The sequence below is a fragment of the Saccostrea echinata genome, unplaced genomic scaffold, assembly GCF_033153115.1.
Source record: "Saccostrea echinata isolate AGI-Se365-2 ecotype Australia unplaced genomic scaffold, CSIRO_AGI_Sech_v1 ptg000054l, whole genome shotgun sequence".
Lineage (NCBI taxonomy): Eukaryota > Metazoa > Mollusca > Bivalvia > Ostreida > Ostreidae > Saccostrea > Saccostrea echinata.
In genome coordinates, this window is record NW_026889803.1 from 64,132,501 (window position 1) to 64,149,909 (window position 17,409).

The following is a 17,409-nucleotide window of genomic DNA, read 5'->3' on the forward strand; positions in this document are numbered from 1 at the left end:
TTTCTCTAAAGGTTTAAAAGCAAAATTAAAAAAAAAAAAAAAGTAAAATTGCTCGTCACCAAAGCGAGAACGTTGGAGATAATTGACTTCTTTTTTATTTAAATCAACATTTACATTTTCTTCTCTTTCAAAATTTATCTCTAAAGCAACTCGTTTTGTGTAAGATTTTACAGAAATACGAAATGAGGTGTAATATTGCAAATTTTAATCATTTTACTAGTTCCTAAATTTCCATCTCATATTGAGCATTCATTGATGATATCTTTATTTAGCGAAAAGCAAAGGTATCGCATAATTATAATAATAAATTGATTGGTTACTTACAGTAAAATCTTTGCTCTACTGTATTTAGTAATGTTTTTTTTAATTTTCTGGCAAAATTACTCTTGACATATTTGTCAATAATTCCTCAAAGTGAAATTTTTTTTTGTGTTAATGCTGCGATTTTTTAAAATTCAAAATTGCCTTTAAAAATCCTTTAATTCATACATAACTTTAGCTGACAGTTATTGAAGTCTATCAAGTCCAATCTTATATTGCAGTGTAAACGACAATCAACGGCGTGCTATTTCTTTAACTGTTCTATAGTAAACATGAGAATTGGTGCTTGTGTCAGATAGGCGTTTGCATCAGTAAATCGGTTCATATTGAAAGAAGAAATGTGTATGCTTCACAAACGTCTATGTGATTTGATTCCAGTTCTAAGTGTGTCACGTCTGCGTTGCATATGAAGTGGAAAAAAAAGGCGAATCTCGAATTACAAATAGTCAGCATGTGACATTCCATCATGCTTTTCCTGTTTAAACAACAAACCACTTTTTAGCTGTAATGGTTACATATTAATGTAATTGAGTACATTTGATATTTACTAATTGTTCTAGGACTTAATTTTAGGGAACTGGTAAAGGTGAAGGGCGTTTTGCATACCCTTCCTACTATTTTCAAATATTCAACAGACTTGTACTTCCGGTGACGTTCTATTGGTTTTCTATTGGTTGTAAACCTTTGTCAGATTCTAAATTTTGAATTTACTGGATGGAGAAAAATACAAAATTAAGAAGTTGCCAGTTTTAAATAGTGTTTGTACTCCAATCCAATAAATTGAAAATGTTGAATATGACACCTTTGTCCACCAATCCAATAACTTCAAAATGTTGAATATGACACTTTTTCGAGGTGGACAGACACAGAAAAAGAAAGAAGTGAATTGTACTGAACGATGTTAAATTCCTGTGTTAATGATATTGGATGTCTTTTGAAATTTTGAAGTGATGTAACATGTAGATCACTTTTCTCGGAAACTTTTGCATTTTTATTGTCTCCCAAATACTAGCAGTTGACGAAAAATGATACAGAGGATACACAGAGGAGCAACATTTCGTATTTTAAATAATTAGCCACATACTATAAAAAGTACATTCCTCTTGTTATTATCTGTCTTTTTGTAGATTAGTACATTGTATGTCATTATAGAATCGCCCAACATTATTATGTTGTGCTGCTGGATTATTTATAAGTGCTTATTAAAACTGTTTTGTGTGTGTCAAGTTTCTTTGTAATTTTCCTACATGAATCATTTGCATCTTTTCGCTTTCCGGTTGCATTATACATAGCTATCATTTCCTTCTAAACATGAATGACACTTGTGTACGTGAGGCCACGAAGGGAAATTTTAATGCGCTTTTTTTCCCAAAGTACATTGAACATCTATCCATCATTTGCATATTGTGTCAGTTTACAATATTCAAGTTGCTTACGAAGGATGATGCATAAAAAACAGTCGCTCTGTTCCGTATATTTAATTTTTTAAATAACTATCTCTCTTTCCCGCTACTGGGCATTGTTTTTGGCGTGCACTTTTCATTTCATTTAAAAAGTGGTGTATCATTTAGTTCTGTTCTTGCTTGTTCTGTTAATTTTCAAATTACAAACACGAAACAGATTTTTGAATGCTGGGACTAGAAACAAATGATGCATATTAACTAAAACATATAAATTTCCCGATCATGACAAGGAGCACACGGCGAGTGTGACCGGTCGGCAGGGGATGCTTAGTCCTCCATGTCACCTGATCCAACATCTGATGATTTTGGAGGTCCGTGTTTGCTCTGCCCCCGATTTGTATTGTTTTAATGGACTTAGAGCTTGAATACTGTTCGTTATCTCCATATTTCATGTATAACATTGTGTGCTATATAATGCTGCTATACATACATCTTCTTAAATTCCGCGTTATAATCATCGTGATATATAAGCCACTTCCATGATCCTAAACTTCCTGTTTGTAACACAATTTTTGCCTATAACGATCTTCTTGATCAGATTGATAAATCGTACATGTGTATAAACTGTGGATTGGTTCTGTCCATCTTAGGCTCAGAATGCACGCAACAGTCTTACATGTATGTTGATATGATCAGTCTTACATGTATGTTGATATGATCAACAGTCTTACATGTATGTTGATATGATCAACTTTCATTATCAACCCTCAACTAATAGAATAATTTGTTCAGAGTTCGCAAAATTTCGATATGGACAGCAACAAAAACGGACGAATCATGTTTACTCAACAATATAATGATAGGGATACATGTACATGTATTTATTTGTATATCTCACTTTGTAATATATTTAATATCAATATCAAAACGTCGAATTGGCATTTTGAATAAAACAATAAATATTGGGAAAAACATATTTTTTCGCTGCATATGTAATTGTCAAGATTACACTAAAATGCAGCATATACAATTTACATATAATATTTCAGAATAATAACAAGTCTAAACATTTAGATAAGGAATTATTATTTCAGAAGTATTTGTGTCTTCATTATTTTGCAATGCACAGAAATTCACTTTTTTGGAATTGTGAGCCATTATATTTTTATATATATATATATATATATATATATATATATATATATATATATATATATATATATATATATATATATATATATATATATATATATATATATATTCGTTGTAAACACTTTAATTTAATATTTTCAATATTTTTATTTCGTAAAGCCAATTACATAATCTGAATGAACAACAGGTATCATGCCTATACAAGTCCTCTCCAAGAAGGTCAAAGTTGCAAATGTTAAAAATTAACAAAGTGTATTAAATTATCGATAACGATTAAGTAGTACATAATTAAAAATATTAATTTAAAGCTAATGTAAATTGAAATGCAGGGAAAAAAATCAAAAAAATTAAATTATACACAGGAGTAAAACTTAATTTATATCCATATTATACAATATTTGAAAAAAGGCAGAGTGCAACAAACAGATAGGAGAAAAAATAGTGCAAAAAGACAAATATGCACAAAAACACTTTGTAGAGCAGCACATTTCATTCAAATGTTGAATCGGTCCCTCAAAAAAATACTATGACGTAAAAAGGAAGATAAGTCACGTGAGGATGTTGTGTCCAAACATAACACTTTTCTATTTTATTAAATTGTACGCAATCGTCTTGATTGGCAGTGTTTTGTATTGAATCATGTAAAAGAAAATATGAATTTGGAACGAGTAAAGATATCTTTTAGTGGTTTTGAAATTTTCTCATCACTATTGAACTGTCAGACTGTGCTCTGCCCTCAGTGAACCGTTTCTGTGTCTTTCATATATCTGATGTATTCTCTTGTCATGTACTCTCATACTTTACGCGCTTTATTCCATACAATACTTACATGAAGCTGTTAAATGTATGAAGGAAGTTTGATCCGTGTAATGTAACCAACAGTAGAATTTACAGGAAGCTGTTTCAGGATAGAATTACTAGACACTTATGATAGCGAGAAGGCAGCAGCTAGTTAAAGGGGTCATCGTCAAAGAACGAGTGTCTGATGAACTTCGTTTGGGCCTTCTTTACTATATTTCTTACACTATATAGAAACGAAGTAGCCACAAAGTGCTTGTGAAAAGTGTGCAGCGTGTCTTTCTGATACCATTTCCTTTTACCATAATGATAAGCATAAGATTATAAGAGTGCGGCGAAAGCTTCTTTTGAAACATGATAATGTCATTCAGAAACGTATCTTTTCTGTTTTTGAGTGTAGTAAAACCTACGTCGATATTGAAACCCATACATGAATATAGATACACTTCTCCATTTTATTTTTGTCAGCATTCGCTGAACCTCAGAGATAGTGATTGTAGAATTTATGTAACAAACTTGATGTCCTGTATGTTATGGAGATTCGATAAACTTTGGTTATTGTAGAATGATCTGACAAACGTGGTGTCCTGTATGGTCTGAGCATTCAATGAACCTCGGGTTATCGCAATGATGTGACGAACTTGTGTCCAGCATGCTATGGTTTTCACTGAATCTTCGTCATTGTAGAATTATGTTACAAATTTACTGTCCCGTATGTTGTGGGTATTCGAGGAACTTGTTTATTGTGGAATTACATGTATATGTCAAACTTAGTGAACCTCGCGGTTATCTCTGAATTATATATGACGAACTTATGTCCAGTGTGTTGTGGGCTTTCGGTAAATCTTGGTCTGTCATTGTAGAATTGTAGAATACATGTACTTTGATGTTCTTGGTGTCCTGTTAGTTGTGGGCATTCGGGAAACTGGTTATTGTACCATTCTGTGAGGAGAAGTTCGTGTCCTGAAAGTTGTGACCGTTCGATGAACGTCGATTACTGTAGAATTCTTTGTGTCCTGTAAGATATGGGCAGTCGAGAAACATTGTTTATTGTAGAACTATGTCTTGTAAGTTAAACATGGGCGTTCGATATGATCATCGGTTAATGGTGTCCTCTAAAAATAAATTAGAATTTTTTCAATTTAAGATTTGTATTTAACAATTAATTGTCATAAACAAGTTAAAATTGAAAAATTCTAAGCTTTTGTAGAGGACACTAGAATAGAATACTGTGACGAGCTCGAGAACTTGGTTCCTGTGTGTTGTATGTGCTCGATGTCGGAAACATCGGCTATTGTTGAATTCTGTGACGACAACTTTGTGTCCTGTAACACGTGGACATTCGCGAAACCTCAGTTATTGTAGAAATACCGGTATGTGACCAGAATTTAATGTACATGCAAGTTGTGGGCGGTCGATGAACCGATTTCTATGATGCCGGAAAACTTTGGTGTTTTGTATGTTATGGACATTCGATAAACTTGGTTGTTGTAGAAATCTGAGACGAAATTTGGTGTTCGGTAAGTTTTGGACAGTATACGTTCTTTGTAGAATTTTGTTTCGAGATCTGGTGCCCTATACATGTAGGTTGTAGGCATTCGAGAACACCCGGTTATTAAAGAATTAAATGACGAGAATATAATGCCTTTTTGATAAACTTTGGTGTAATTGTAGAATTATGTGAAGAGAACTTGGTGTTCCGTATATTGTGTGTTTATTCGGTGAACCTCGGTTATTGTAGAATCTTATAGTTTCCAGGCCTTTCTAACTTTCCCGAAGTTTTTCTATGGTCAGACTTCTGGCTGCATCACTTTGTCATTTTGTTTAATTTTTTTCAAATTAATAGATGTACAGATATTAATATTATGTACATTGTTAGATGCGTAATACTTTATCTCTCCATTGCGATTAGTTTGAAAATTTTATCAAATGGGTGAAATGTTTCATTTGCAATACCAAGCCCTGCAAAGGAGCTTAGACCTTCGATGTGCAATTAATGTTCTCTGGTAAGTCTTATTTTTCTGGGACTTGCAACTATTTATTTTAGTGTCCGACGTAATTAATATGTACTCATTTATGATTATCTAAGATCCAGCAATTGACAATACAATTCAGAAAGGCTATGTGTAATTTAGTTGTATAGTCATTGTATTTTTTGCCAATTAACCTTAAATTTAATAAACACAAACTTCCGAAAGGGCATTTCCTACATGCACTGTTCTTTGACTTTTGGTCAGGCACATGACATGATAGATATCTCTGCGGTGCCCATATCATACACGGTAAATAGATGTATATATTTCAACTTTTGTGGATCGATTTGATACAAATGCAGAAAGACTTATTCAGCTACGCCATACAACTCCATTGATTTATCTCACAGATTTGCCCCCATACTGTGATTTCTCAACACGTACATGTCTAAAAACACGTCAGAGTGAACCACTTCAGTGTTTAATGGTGTCACGTGAACTAGTAACAGTAACTCATCTAAATTTATATTTTATTAACAACTTTTATGCATGGTGTAAATTTTTTTATGTCTTTTAAATATGACGTTAATAACACGTTTATATGACGTATCATATATTCATGTACGTAATACCAAGAATTAAAGCAAAGAATGACTTTATTTGATAAAGGCGGGGGATTGTATTCAAGATAGTAATAATTCTTGAACCTGAACAAAATAACGATCTAAACTCGTCAATAAATTGAATTATGCAAATGTATTTTTTAATCTCATAATTCTGCGTACATGTGTAGTTTTTCCTTCCGCTCGATAAGTGTCGGCGTTTTATTTTCATTTTTTTTTTTTCATTTATCGTTGTAAAAGAGGGACATTTTCACAGGCAGCCTTACTATGAATGAACGACTTGAGCAGTCGATTATACCCACTATTTGTTTTAGTAAACGTCTTGGAATGAGCGTGTCATATATATATATATATATATATATATATATATATATATATATATATATATAGATAGATAGATAGATATAGATATAGATATATAGATATTTATTTTGATGGGCTTGCATGTATAACAACAATCTTCTAAATCTTTTTTATAGCAGTCATATACAGTGTACATTTCTATAATGGTATATTTGAGGCTCCCTCTCTGGCATTTACGTTATCACTAGAATATCATATTGTTTCCAAAGGACAAAAGGATTCATATGAACATAAACATAAGTAATTCATAAGTTTCGATGAAAAACGAAAAGAAAGGCTTCCGATCGAAAATGCAACTACATGTAGTTCTGCTCAATACAAAAATCTCACAGCAACACACACTCATTGCACGGACTTGTGTCTAGGCGAAGTAGAACTGCTGCTCTATCGATCTCCGGGCATGGAGTTGGCCTCAATCAATATTTCCTCGCAAACATTAAAACGCTAAAACCGGTCTCCAATCGTGCTGTCTAAATAGCAGCTAAATAAGGCTGATATAGGTCCGTGGAGACTGCAAATGAACATCTTATTGGGCTGTTTATTTTTAACCGCCTTTGTGTGATATTTACTCCCAAAACCTGTCAAAATTTGTGATTTCTTGTAAAGTTTTGATTTAGATTCACCTGTAAAATCTGCTCATAACTACAATATAATTTCATAAGTAGGTCAATATGATTTAAGATAGCAATTTATTGTGTAAAAAAATAGGAGGAGTGGTGATAGACGGAAGTAAAATGAGATGACAGGAAATAGCAAGTTGTATATCATATATATCGCAATTAATATTAGAAATATACTTTTGTAGTGTTTTAAACGAAATTTTTGCAACTTATTCTCTATTGGTCAGTTTAATTTGACAGCAGCGGTGGTATAATATTCTCATGATGATGGTAAGGTCGACAAATAATATCAGAGAGACGAGTTTCTCAGTCAAATGTTCGTCATGTGGATAAGAGTAGAGATGTGTCATATTGTAATTTTTGAATTTACCGGGTGGTATTAAATACAAAAATTACAATATAACATTTCATCTTGTAATTTTTGTATTTACTACCACCCGGTAAATTCAAAAATTACAATATGACAGGAGAACCTGATAAAACCGTTACTAGTTTGACCTTGCAAACAAAGTCAATTTACCTACATGTACATAAACCTTTTGCTAATCCTATGTTCCCCTGCTCCTACAAATTAAAAAAAAACACACAATATTAAACAGACCGCATCATATTTTAAATCTGTAAATGTGAAAATTATAATATCTCCTAAATTTGAAAAACACTACTGTTTGATATTGTTTGTAATTTGTGGTTTATTTTTATAGAATTATCCACGAGGGAGGTTTCACCCCGGAGGACAACAAACAGTATAAACCCGTGGTTTACAGCAATACAATACAGTCGTTAGTAGCCATCATACGGGCAATGGGGGCACTACATATCCACTTTGCTGATTGTGAAAGAGAGGTATTCATTTTAAAGCAAAATGGACCTGATCATTACCATTTTTTAAAAGATTCTTTTTTTCTTTCTATTGGAATTAACATTGTCTTTTCAGCATGTCGGAATAAAAGCAAGATTATTGTAAAAGAATGGCCCCTTTTGCATGTATAGTATGCTTTCCTAAGACATCTAGTAAAATTTCAATGTGCAAAGAGGCGTCACTCGACACACAGTTTAAAGCCCCCCTTGTCTAATACATCTGCAGACGATAAAATGAGTTTGGCATAAAAAAAAGAGTTTAGATCTCGAAAAAATAAAAGTCAAAACCATAGTACACGCCTTGATAAACCCAGCATATTTTTGTACAGGGACAGTAGCAAACAAATTGATTGGTAGAATATATATGCATATGGACAAAGGCGATATGAAAGGCATCAAAGATGTACTTTAAGGATATTTTTTCGATATTCCTTCCTCTACACTTAAAGGTAAATAGGGTGTGGTCGTCTGTTTTACTGAAGGACAGTTTATACCAGAATATGCTTCATGTGTTCCCTCGTAAAATAGGATTGGTTAACCAGATTGTTTGCTGCACATACATACGGCTTCCCGTTCATTATTTAGCAGGTTTGAAATATAATCACGTCTTCTCTCGTGCCTCTTAGATTTTCCCCCCATTGATCGCAATTCCCAGATAAATAACATATACATGCACTTTCATTATAGGAACATGCTGAATCACCACTAACAGAATTCTATAGTTCTGAAATAGCTGCAGAGCAGTAAATGGATGTAATCAGATAGAAAAAAAAAAGTTTTTTGTTTTGTTTTTCACTAATTGAAAGTAATTCTCGTCAGTGCAGGAAAGATTTCAACTTATGTATATGCATAATTTCTAAATAGGATAACACTTATATGTACATCAACAGGTAGTCTCCAGAGTACCTTTCTGCAGTCTGCTATAGACTCTTGGAGATTTCTTACGTAAATTTATTGATATACAAATCAATGAACAGCCAGGCGTACTTGGCACACTTTAGAATGCGCGGGAGATGTCAACTAGTAACTATAGTAACGAGAAATCATTCATTATGTTGGCCTCATTCACAGGTAACACTGTGTAGAGCATGCGCGAACACTAGGGACGGGGCGTGGATGCTATGCTGGATGTATTTCCGGGTGGCATGTTTATAGAAAGCATTACAGTTTATTAGAACCAGCAGAAGTAATAAAATTTATAATTAATGCTAATATAATCTCAAAAAGACTTATTACAGTTATACAATTATTTACGTTTACTATTACAAATCTGTATGTATTGCAGCTTGTGCTGTTTTTTTTTTTGTTTTTGTTTTTGTTTTTTGTTTTTTTTTTTTTGAATATATATTCAGTCTGCATTAGCTGCGTTATACTAGTTTCAAGTATTGGAGCATTCTATTTTTATTCTTTTAAGCAAAAAGAGGGGGAGAATTTCAAATTAAATTATTTTTAATTCAGTGTCATGCAGACTTGATACAAAACGTGGTTTTGTTCATGTATTAATTCTGAATCATATTCAATTGCTTCACCACATTCCAAAAACTTCATGGTTCCTCTTCGGATAAAATGATTTCTTTCTTTTCTCCTTCTGTCTGGTCAGTACATTAATATTTTGTCTGGTAGATTTTTGAAACACAGAACAGAGATATAATCCTGGACGTAATAATTATAGAAAGAAAAATGTATCATAAATGAGTAAATGCACCCGTCTTTGGCAGCTGTTGTGTAGAGAACGACTTTATTCTGGCCTAATTTCTTACTTTGAGTGAATAAGAGTGAATGCCTTCTACTGTAACTTTTAAAAAGTATAATTTAAAATTTCTGTTTAATTGTATCACAATATTTCATGATTTTACCCAAATTTTCTCGCGTTCGAAGGAAGATAAAATTTAAATTAAAAAGATCTGTAGTCAAACATCAAAATCTGTGCCTTCTTTCCCATTATATCACTTACGGTTTTTCATACCAATGGTGTACGGTTATGCATTGATAAAATATATTTTCACATATATAATGTTTACTCAAATGTCTGCTTAATTTAAAAGTCAGTGAAAACACTGACTTCCGGGAAATTGTATACACTTTATTTGGCTTTGGTTTGTGTCGCATTTTTTGATTGGCTGTGGCCCACTTCACTCGTGTTTAAGACGCGACGAGCTATTCCATTTAACATATCATACATTTTAATTTGCGACAAAGAATCATCAGTAGATTTAAAATTTCATTAAGTGAATCACAAAAATATTATATATGTATGTATATTGCAGAGATATTACTGTCCTTGGAAAACTGTGCACTTCCTCTCCTGTGTGATTGGTAGAAATTGCACGATTTGAAATGTTTAATTACTTCATTGGTTGATTTAACAGTTTTATAAGATGTCCAATCTTTTTTTTTTTTATTTTATTCTTTCAAGGAAGATGATTCGCGTTTACACGCAATCGGCAATTCTCGGCTGACTCCGCTTCGCTCTTTACAAACCTCAGATTGTTTGGTTTGAATATATTTTATTGCCTTTAAACCTTACAATTGGGATCGGACAAAAGTTCTAAAAACTTTATATGACCTTGCCCTACAAGTGCATTAAACCAAACATATTCACACATATGGATCTCAGCTGACGCTGCTTCGCTCCTTACAAACCTCAGATTGTTTGGCGGAGGAATATCAAATCGATGCATTTCTCCGCCGGAAGTACCTTTTAACTCATTTCATATTTTGCATTGCATAAAGTTCACCGAAAAACAATTTCTGTCTTGTCTAATGTCTCTTTGAATATTTGTTTTGATTACAGTCCTCTATTAGTAGTAATTGAAAGCCGAATTCTATCGTTGGGCATACCAAAATCAGAATTCAAATCAGTAATAATTGGAGGAGTTTCGGATGTCATTCGTATCTTCTAGGGTCTTTCCGGGAAGCTCGGAAAAACACCTCGAATATATTTACATCACCGGATGTTACAATTTTAAACAAAATGGAGTCGCTTCCTATTTATTAAATTATGTGATAGACAAAGGTGATAGACACTTCTGCAGTGTATTTTAAGTAATATCTTTACATTCGATGAAGTTAAGCTCGAGACTGCACAGATAAGGAGTCTCCCTACAGGTATTTCAGTGTTAATGAAAAGGGGGGGGGGGTGTCATGACACCTACATAACACATTCGAGGTTGTTTTTCCGCTTGCCAAAAAGGCCTGAGAAGCTGCGATTGTTTTTGATGTATAAGCGAATTGATTGAACGCCGTTCACGTCCGAGGTTAGCGTGCGAGGTATCCATGTACGTACGAGCCACGTGCGGAGATCGTGGGAAAAGTTAGTTCGTTCATTAAATTTTCGGCATAAAACATCTTTGTTCCGTGAAATTGTATGTAGACCTCCATGTCTTACAATAGTTAGAATCCGACGGAAGATAGGCATTTCATTTTTTAAAAATTACTAATATATACCGTGAAAACGTGTTTTTTGGCAAAATATACGGATAAATGAACAAAATATTTCAGTTTGTGGAGATGTATATCTTCGGCAAACGAAATATGCAATTATATTGGACATCAAGAAAAACATGTGATTATTTTAAATTCAATGAGAAAATCCCATTATATTACAGTGGAAGTTTTTGTAACCTATTTTCTTTTCTTTTGTGATTACAGTCAGACGCAAAAATCGTTTTGGATGTTATATCTCGAATGGAGGACACGGAACCGTTCTCCGAGGAACTTCTAGCGGCCATGAAAAAACTATGGACGGATACCGGAGTCCAGGAGTGCTTCGGTCGGTCTAACGAGTACCAACTTAATGATTCTGCAAAATAGTAAGTAACAAAAAATGCCCGGAGGCAGTGCTCAATCTACATCAAAACAATAAGAAATTAGCACATACAGAAGCTTATGAGGAGATACCAATAGTATTACTATTGTCCAATGCAACTATGTTAAAAATACCTCAAATATATAGTCAATGAATCGTAAAATTTTGTTTGCTAGAGAAGCATGTGGTAATATGTAAATTAAATCGAAAGATGATAAATATAGATACGAACCAATGCAACCACTTGTTTTGTGTTGGGAGAATGCAGAACACACAGTGCTCTATTGCTAGAAGTCTTATTTTACAGAAAGTGTGGCGCTCTCCAGTACAGCTTTAATAAATAATTTATTTCTGACAAGAAACATCTCTCCTCTTTATTTCGTTAATGCCTACATCAACATATGTTAGAAGAGTGTAGTGAAAAGCATTAGAGCGATCTTTATATTGCCATTCTCATCCTCTTCATTTCTGTGTATTCTCTAGTGAAAAAGTGAGTCATAGGAAGAAAAAAGACTTCGGAAACTTATTTTTACCTTACGTCTTTAATCAGAAAGCTCTGTATCTTAAATAACAATTATTATATATAGTTTTTTAAAGTCCGTTCTTAAGATATCTTCGATTGTATAGTGTTAATGGTCCTAAATGTTTATCTAAAACAGAAAAATGCAGACTAAAAAATCTTAAGGCAGCGTTTCAAATTTCCAATTTTAAGTATTTATTTATCTTTCGAAATGAATTTCAGCATTGTGTGGCAATGCAGCATTTTATGTAACCCGTTTGAGTGGTTTTTAACTGTTTTACAGCTTTCTAGATGACTTAGATCGCTTAGGAGCCAAGGATTACATGCCCACTGAACAAGATATACTACGAACCAGAGTAAAGACTACTGGGATTGTGGAAGTTCATTTCTCTTTTAAAAATTTAAATTTCAAGTAAGTTTTCTTTGGGTTTTTTTTTATTTTATTTTTTTACATTGATTATTATACAATTTTTGCTGTTTTTAAGGTCATTACGATGATTTAGCTACCAGAGGAGTACAATATTCACCAAGTCCGAAAGAGAGGTGGATATTATATTTGGAGGATGGCTAAATCATTATATTATCCTCATGCATTGTACTGAATGGCTCAATGATTAAATCAAACTCCTCAAGCAAACCATGTCATCTTTCTTGTTTACATTTGCTGAAGTCCTAGCAAAATGCAGCGAAAGAAACGAGTTAAAATAAATAAAACCAGTGGTATTAATTTGGAATTTCTTAATCTATTTTTGGTGCGATGTAGAAATAAAATGTCTGGCATATGGCATTAATTTGGACAGGGGAGGTATTATAAGGAAAGTAAAACTTACTTGAAAAATTCTTTGACGATCCTTTCAAAATAAGAAACTTCTCCAAATCCCATATCTCATTGCGGGAGTGGGGTGGGGGTGGTTAGGGTCCATTAATGTAGGAGGGAATATTTACTATTCTGTATCAAAAGTGAGAGTAGGAGGAGGAGATTTACGTTCAAAAAACGTGTGGGGGGGGGGGACACCTCCACCTTCCATTCTATACGACTGAATGTTATTTTCACCTGAGTGGAGGTTTAATAACTTTTCAAATTAATTCTATTAATTTGGAAGTTCTCAATCTACTTTTAGTTCAATGTAGAAAAAAGAAATCCTTATTTTCACCTGGAAGGTCATGTGCAGGTTAATGCATGTATATGGTGTAGAATTTTTTCTACAATGCGGGATCTCAGCCTTTCAGAGAGCTAGGAGTTTTTCTATCATATAATAAAATATCTTAATACATTGTTTATAAACAATCCTATTAAAGAAGTTAACTTGAAATATGCAAACATGTTATTGTATTCATATGGTATTATTTCATACGCATATAATGTACCATATGTTATGTAATTTGGTATTTCTATAAAGTACACGCGGCAAATTGGCTAAATGAAACAATCCTGTATACTGATACCCAGTGACAGTGAAACATTTTGAAATAAAAGTATTTCTTAATATTATTATGCTTTCATGTAAATCAGTTGAATCTTATTCGTCGAGAAACATTGGTTAAATAATACTATTACCCTCTGAATGATGAAACCATGCCCCCCCCCCCCCCCCAGCGTGCATGATAGAATGTAGCAACAGTCAACATCGTTGGAGGACGGGTGATATTCCAAAAAGATTGACCGTGCAGACCCTATGGTTCACTGTAATATGTATCTGTATAAAACATTCAGTTTAGCATAAAAATTGCATTTAGTTCCAGATAGCATTGTAACTTTTTCACCCCTCGAAAGAAAACAATTGTCAACCTCTTCTGCGACTCGGTTAAAAATGGTTTTCTCGGGTTGAGAATTTTCAATGTTACCCTCAACTTTATGCAATAAATTGTGTTTATAATATAAATATTATATTTTATTATACTTTCATGTTAAATACTAAAATCTGATTGGTTTAGATGCATTTAACAATCCGTAATGTTACCCTCAGCGTTAGCAACACACTTGACAACGGTTAACATTACGAAAATATCACATGCGTTCAAATCATGCGCGTACGGTTCACCGTAGAATTCTCAAAACGTCGGTTGTGCGTTTCAAAGAGGCCGAATAAACGACGTCAATAAAAGCTTGCGTCCGATGTAGCTTACTTGAAAACAACAAACGACAGACGAAACATCCTTGCGAGGCAAACTTTAGATAATAAAGGACTTTTTGAGTAGCAAACAAACAATAGAGAGGTTGGTAAATCTTTTCCGAAGCTTTCTTATTGAGAAAAATAGAAGCGGGGAGTTTGAAAGCTTTCTAAGCGTGAACTTAACGACGATCTCCGAATTTTTTTATGACATCCGAAATCAATAAGACATTCAGTATAATAAAATAAATAGTGCACGTTTTTGAGGGTAACAGTTGAAATTGACACCCCTCGGAAAACCATTGTCAACCTCCGCTGACGCGTCGGTTGACAATGGTTTTCCTTGGGGTGTCAATTTCAACTGTTACCCTCAAAAACGTGCACTATTTATATAATAGTAAACTATATTAAATTATTTTATATAATGTAATTACCAAAAAAAAAAAAACCAAGCTGCTGTAATATTAGAACCCTCTTGTTTTGGTGTGGAGTCTTTTTCAATGCTGTAGTATTAGAACCCTCTTGTTTTTGTTTGTGTAGAGCCTTTTTAATGCTATAGTACTAGAACCCTCTTGTTTTGGTGTAGAGCCTTTTTCAATGCTATAGTACTAGAACCCTCTTGTTTTTGTTTGTGTAGAGCCTTTTTTAATGCTATAGTACTAGAACCCTCTTGTTTTTGTTTGTGTAGAGCCTTTTTCAATGCTATAGTACTAGAACCCTCTTGTTTTGGTGTAGAGCCTTTTTAATGCTATAGTACTAGAACCCTCTTGTTTTTGTTTGTGTAGAGCCTTTTTTAATGCTATAGTACTAGAACCCTCTTGTTTTTGTTTGTGTAGAGCCTTTTTCAATGCTATAGTACTAGAACCCTCTTGTTTTTGTTTGTGTAGAGTCTTTTTAATGCTATAGTACTAGAACCCTCTTGTTTTTGTTTGTGTAGAGTCTTTTTAATGCTATAGTACTAGAACCCTCTTGTTTTTGTTTGTGTAGAGCCTTTTTAATGCTATAGTACTAGAACCCTCTTGTTTTTGTTTGTGTAGAGCCTTTTTTAATGCTATAGTACTAGAACCCTCTTGTTTTTGTTTGTGTAGAGCCTTTTTCAATGCTATAGTACTAGAACCCTCTTGTTTTTGTTTGTTTAGAGCCTTTTTAATGCTATAGTACTAGAACCCTCTTGTTTTTGTTTGTGTAGAGCCTTTTTTAATGCTATAGTACTAGAACCCTCTTGTTTTTGTTTGTGTAGAGCCTTTTTTAATGCTATAGTACTAGAACCCTCTTGTTTTTGTTTGTGTAGAGCCTTTTTAATGCTGTAGTACTAGAACCCTCTTGTTTTTGTTTGTGTAGAGCCTTTTTCAATGCTGTGGTATTAGAATCCTCTTGGTTTTGCTTATGTAGAGCCTTTTCTTTTCTTGTGTAGATTATTTGATGTCGGAGGCCAGAGATCAGAACGGAAAAAATGGATTCACTGTTTTGAGGATGTAACCGCCATTATATTTTGTGTAGCTATGAGTGAATATGACCAAGTTCTTCATGAAGACGAAACAACCGTAAGTTAATGTAGCATTCACATCGGTTTGAACATACTTTATTGCAATAAATGTATATAGTATAATAGGATTGGGCACAAGTTCTAAAAACTTGATTCGCCCTTTACCTAGGTGTATTTACACAAAAATTGAATTGAATTAGATGTGTTCAACAGATTGTGCAGAATAAATTATTCACAACTTCAGATCTTATAATTCTTGTATCTATTTCCTTTAAATTTTTGTACACACAAGTTGAAAATAGCATATATTTTCTCATTTATAAAATGTCTTAGATATTGTCACATTTGAAAGCATTCAGATATATTTATCTCTGATAATAACGAAAATAAATGAAAAGAAAATTTCCCATGTCAATTTTTGAACATAGCTAGTCAATTTTTTTGTTAAGCTATTTAACAACGCGTACTTTAAATATTGCATATATATATGTTATGAACAATGTTTTCCCATTAAGAATCTTTCATAGCATTTGCTGTTAGCAGTTATTAAGAAAGGGTTTTTCTCTTTACATGCAATGTGACAATTTCAATATTTTGAATTGTTCATGGATGATAGTTTCGTGATATAAACATTTCATTCCCCCTAGTGTAATGAACGAAAATTGTAATTAAGACTGTTCTTGGGGGAAAGATTGGCCAGTGATATTGTAAATAATAATCAAGTGATTCCATTATCTATAATAGTCAGGAATTACATGACTGTATTTGTTCAACATGTGAAAATATTATAATAGGCAAACATTTTGATTTCTATTGTAAAAAAATAATTATAATAGATAGATAATACAATGTGCACTTGATAAATTGTGTATCATCTTTTTTTCAGAATCGAATGCAAGAGAGTTTGAAATTATTTGATTCTATCTGTAATAACAAATGGTTTACGGATACATCAATCATCCTTTTTCTCAACAAGAAGGATCTGTTTGAAGAAAAAATAAAGAAATCCCCTCTCACTATATGTTTTCCTGAATATACTGGTAAGTCTTCCAAAATCCCATCTACATTCAAAGATCAGACACCCCTGTAGCTCAAGAACTGTAGCTATCCGGAAAAGTTTATGTTGACAGACAACATAAAATCTTTTGGAGCGTACAGATCTGCAGCTACTTGTAAAACCGCTCTAGCTAAATAGAGTGAGTTTTTACAACATCTGTTATTTCTGGTGGTGTAATTACAAACCATACAATCAAAACAATATTTTGTTGATTTATTACAAACCATGTTTACTAGTTTAAGTAGATGAGACACGAATTCACTGTTAATCGTGTGAATAACATGGACCATTACATCATTATTTTTTCTTTATA

The 17,409-nt window shown here is 33.1% G+C and overlaps 1 protein-coding gene across 1 annotated transcript in view; it reads left to right on the forward strand.

The window, feature by feature from the left end:
• The window catches only part of LOC133206143 (guanine nucleotide-binding protein G(o) subunit alpha), a 32,487-nt gene that overhangs the window by 2,381 nt on the left and 12,697 nt on the right, over positions 1-17,409 (forward strand). Inside the window, exons 3-7 of the mRNA XM_061342076.1 lie at positions 7,958-8,099; positions 11,766-11,926; positions 12,726-12,854; positions 15,968-16,097; positions 16,926-17,079. Coding sequence (XP_061198060.1) covers positions 7,958-8,099; positions 11,766-11,926; positions 12,726-12,854; positions 15,968-16,097; positions 16,926-17,079 — 716 coding nt within the window. The remainder of the gene's footprint in view (positions 1-7,957; positions 8,100-11,765; positions 11,927-12,725; positions 12,855-15,967; positions 16,098-16,925; positions 17,080-17,409) is intronic.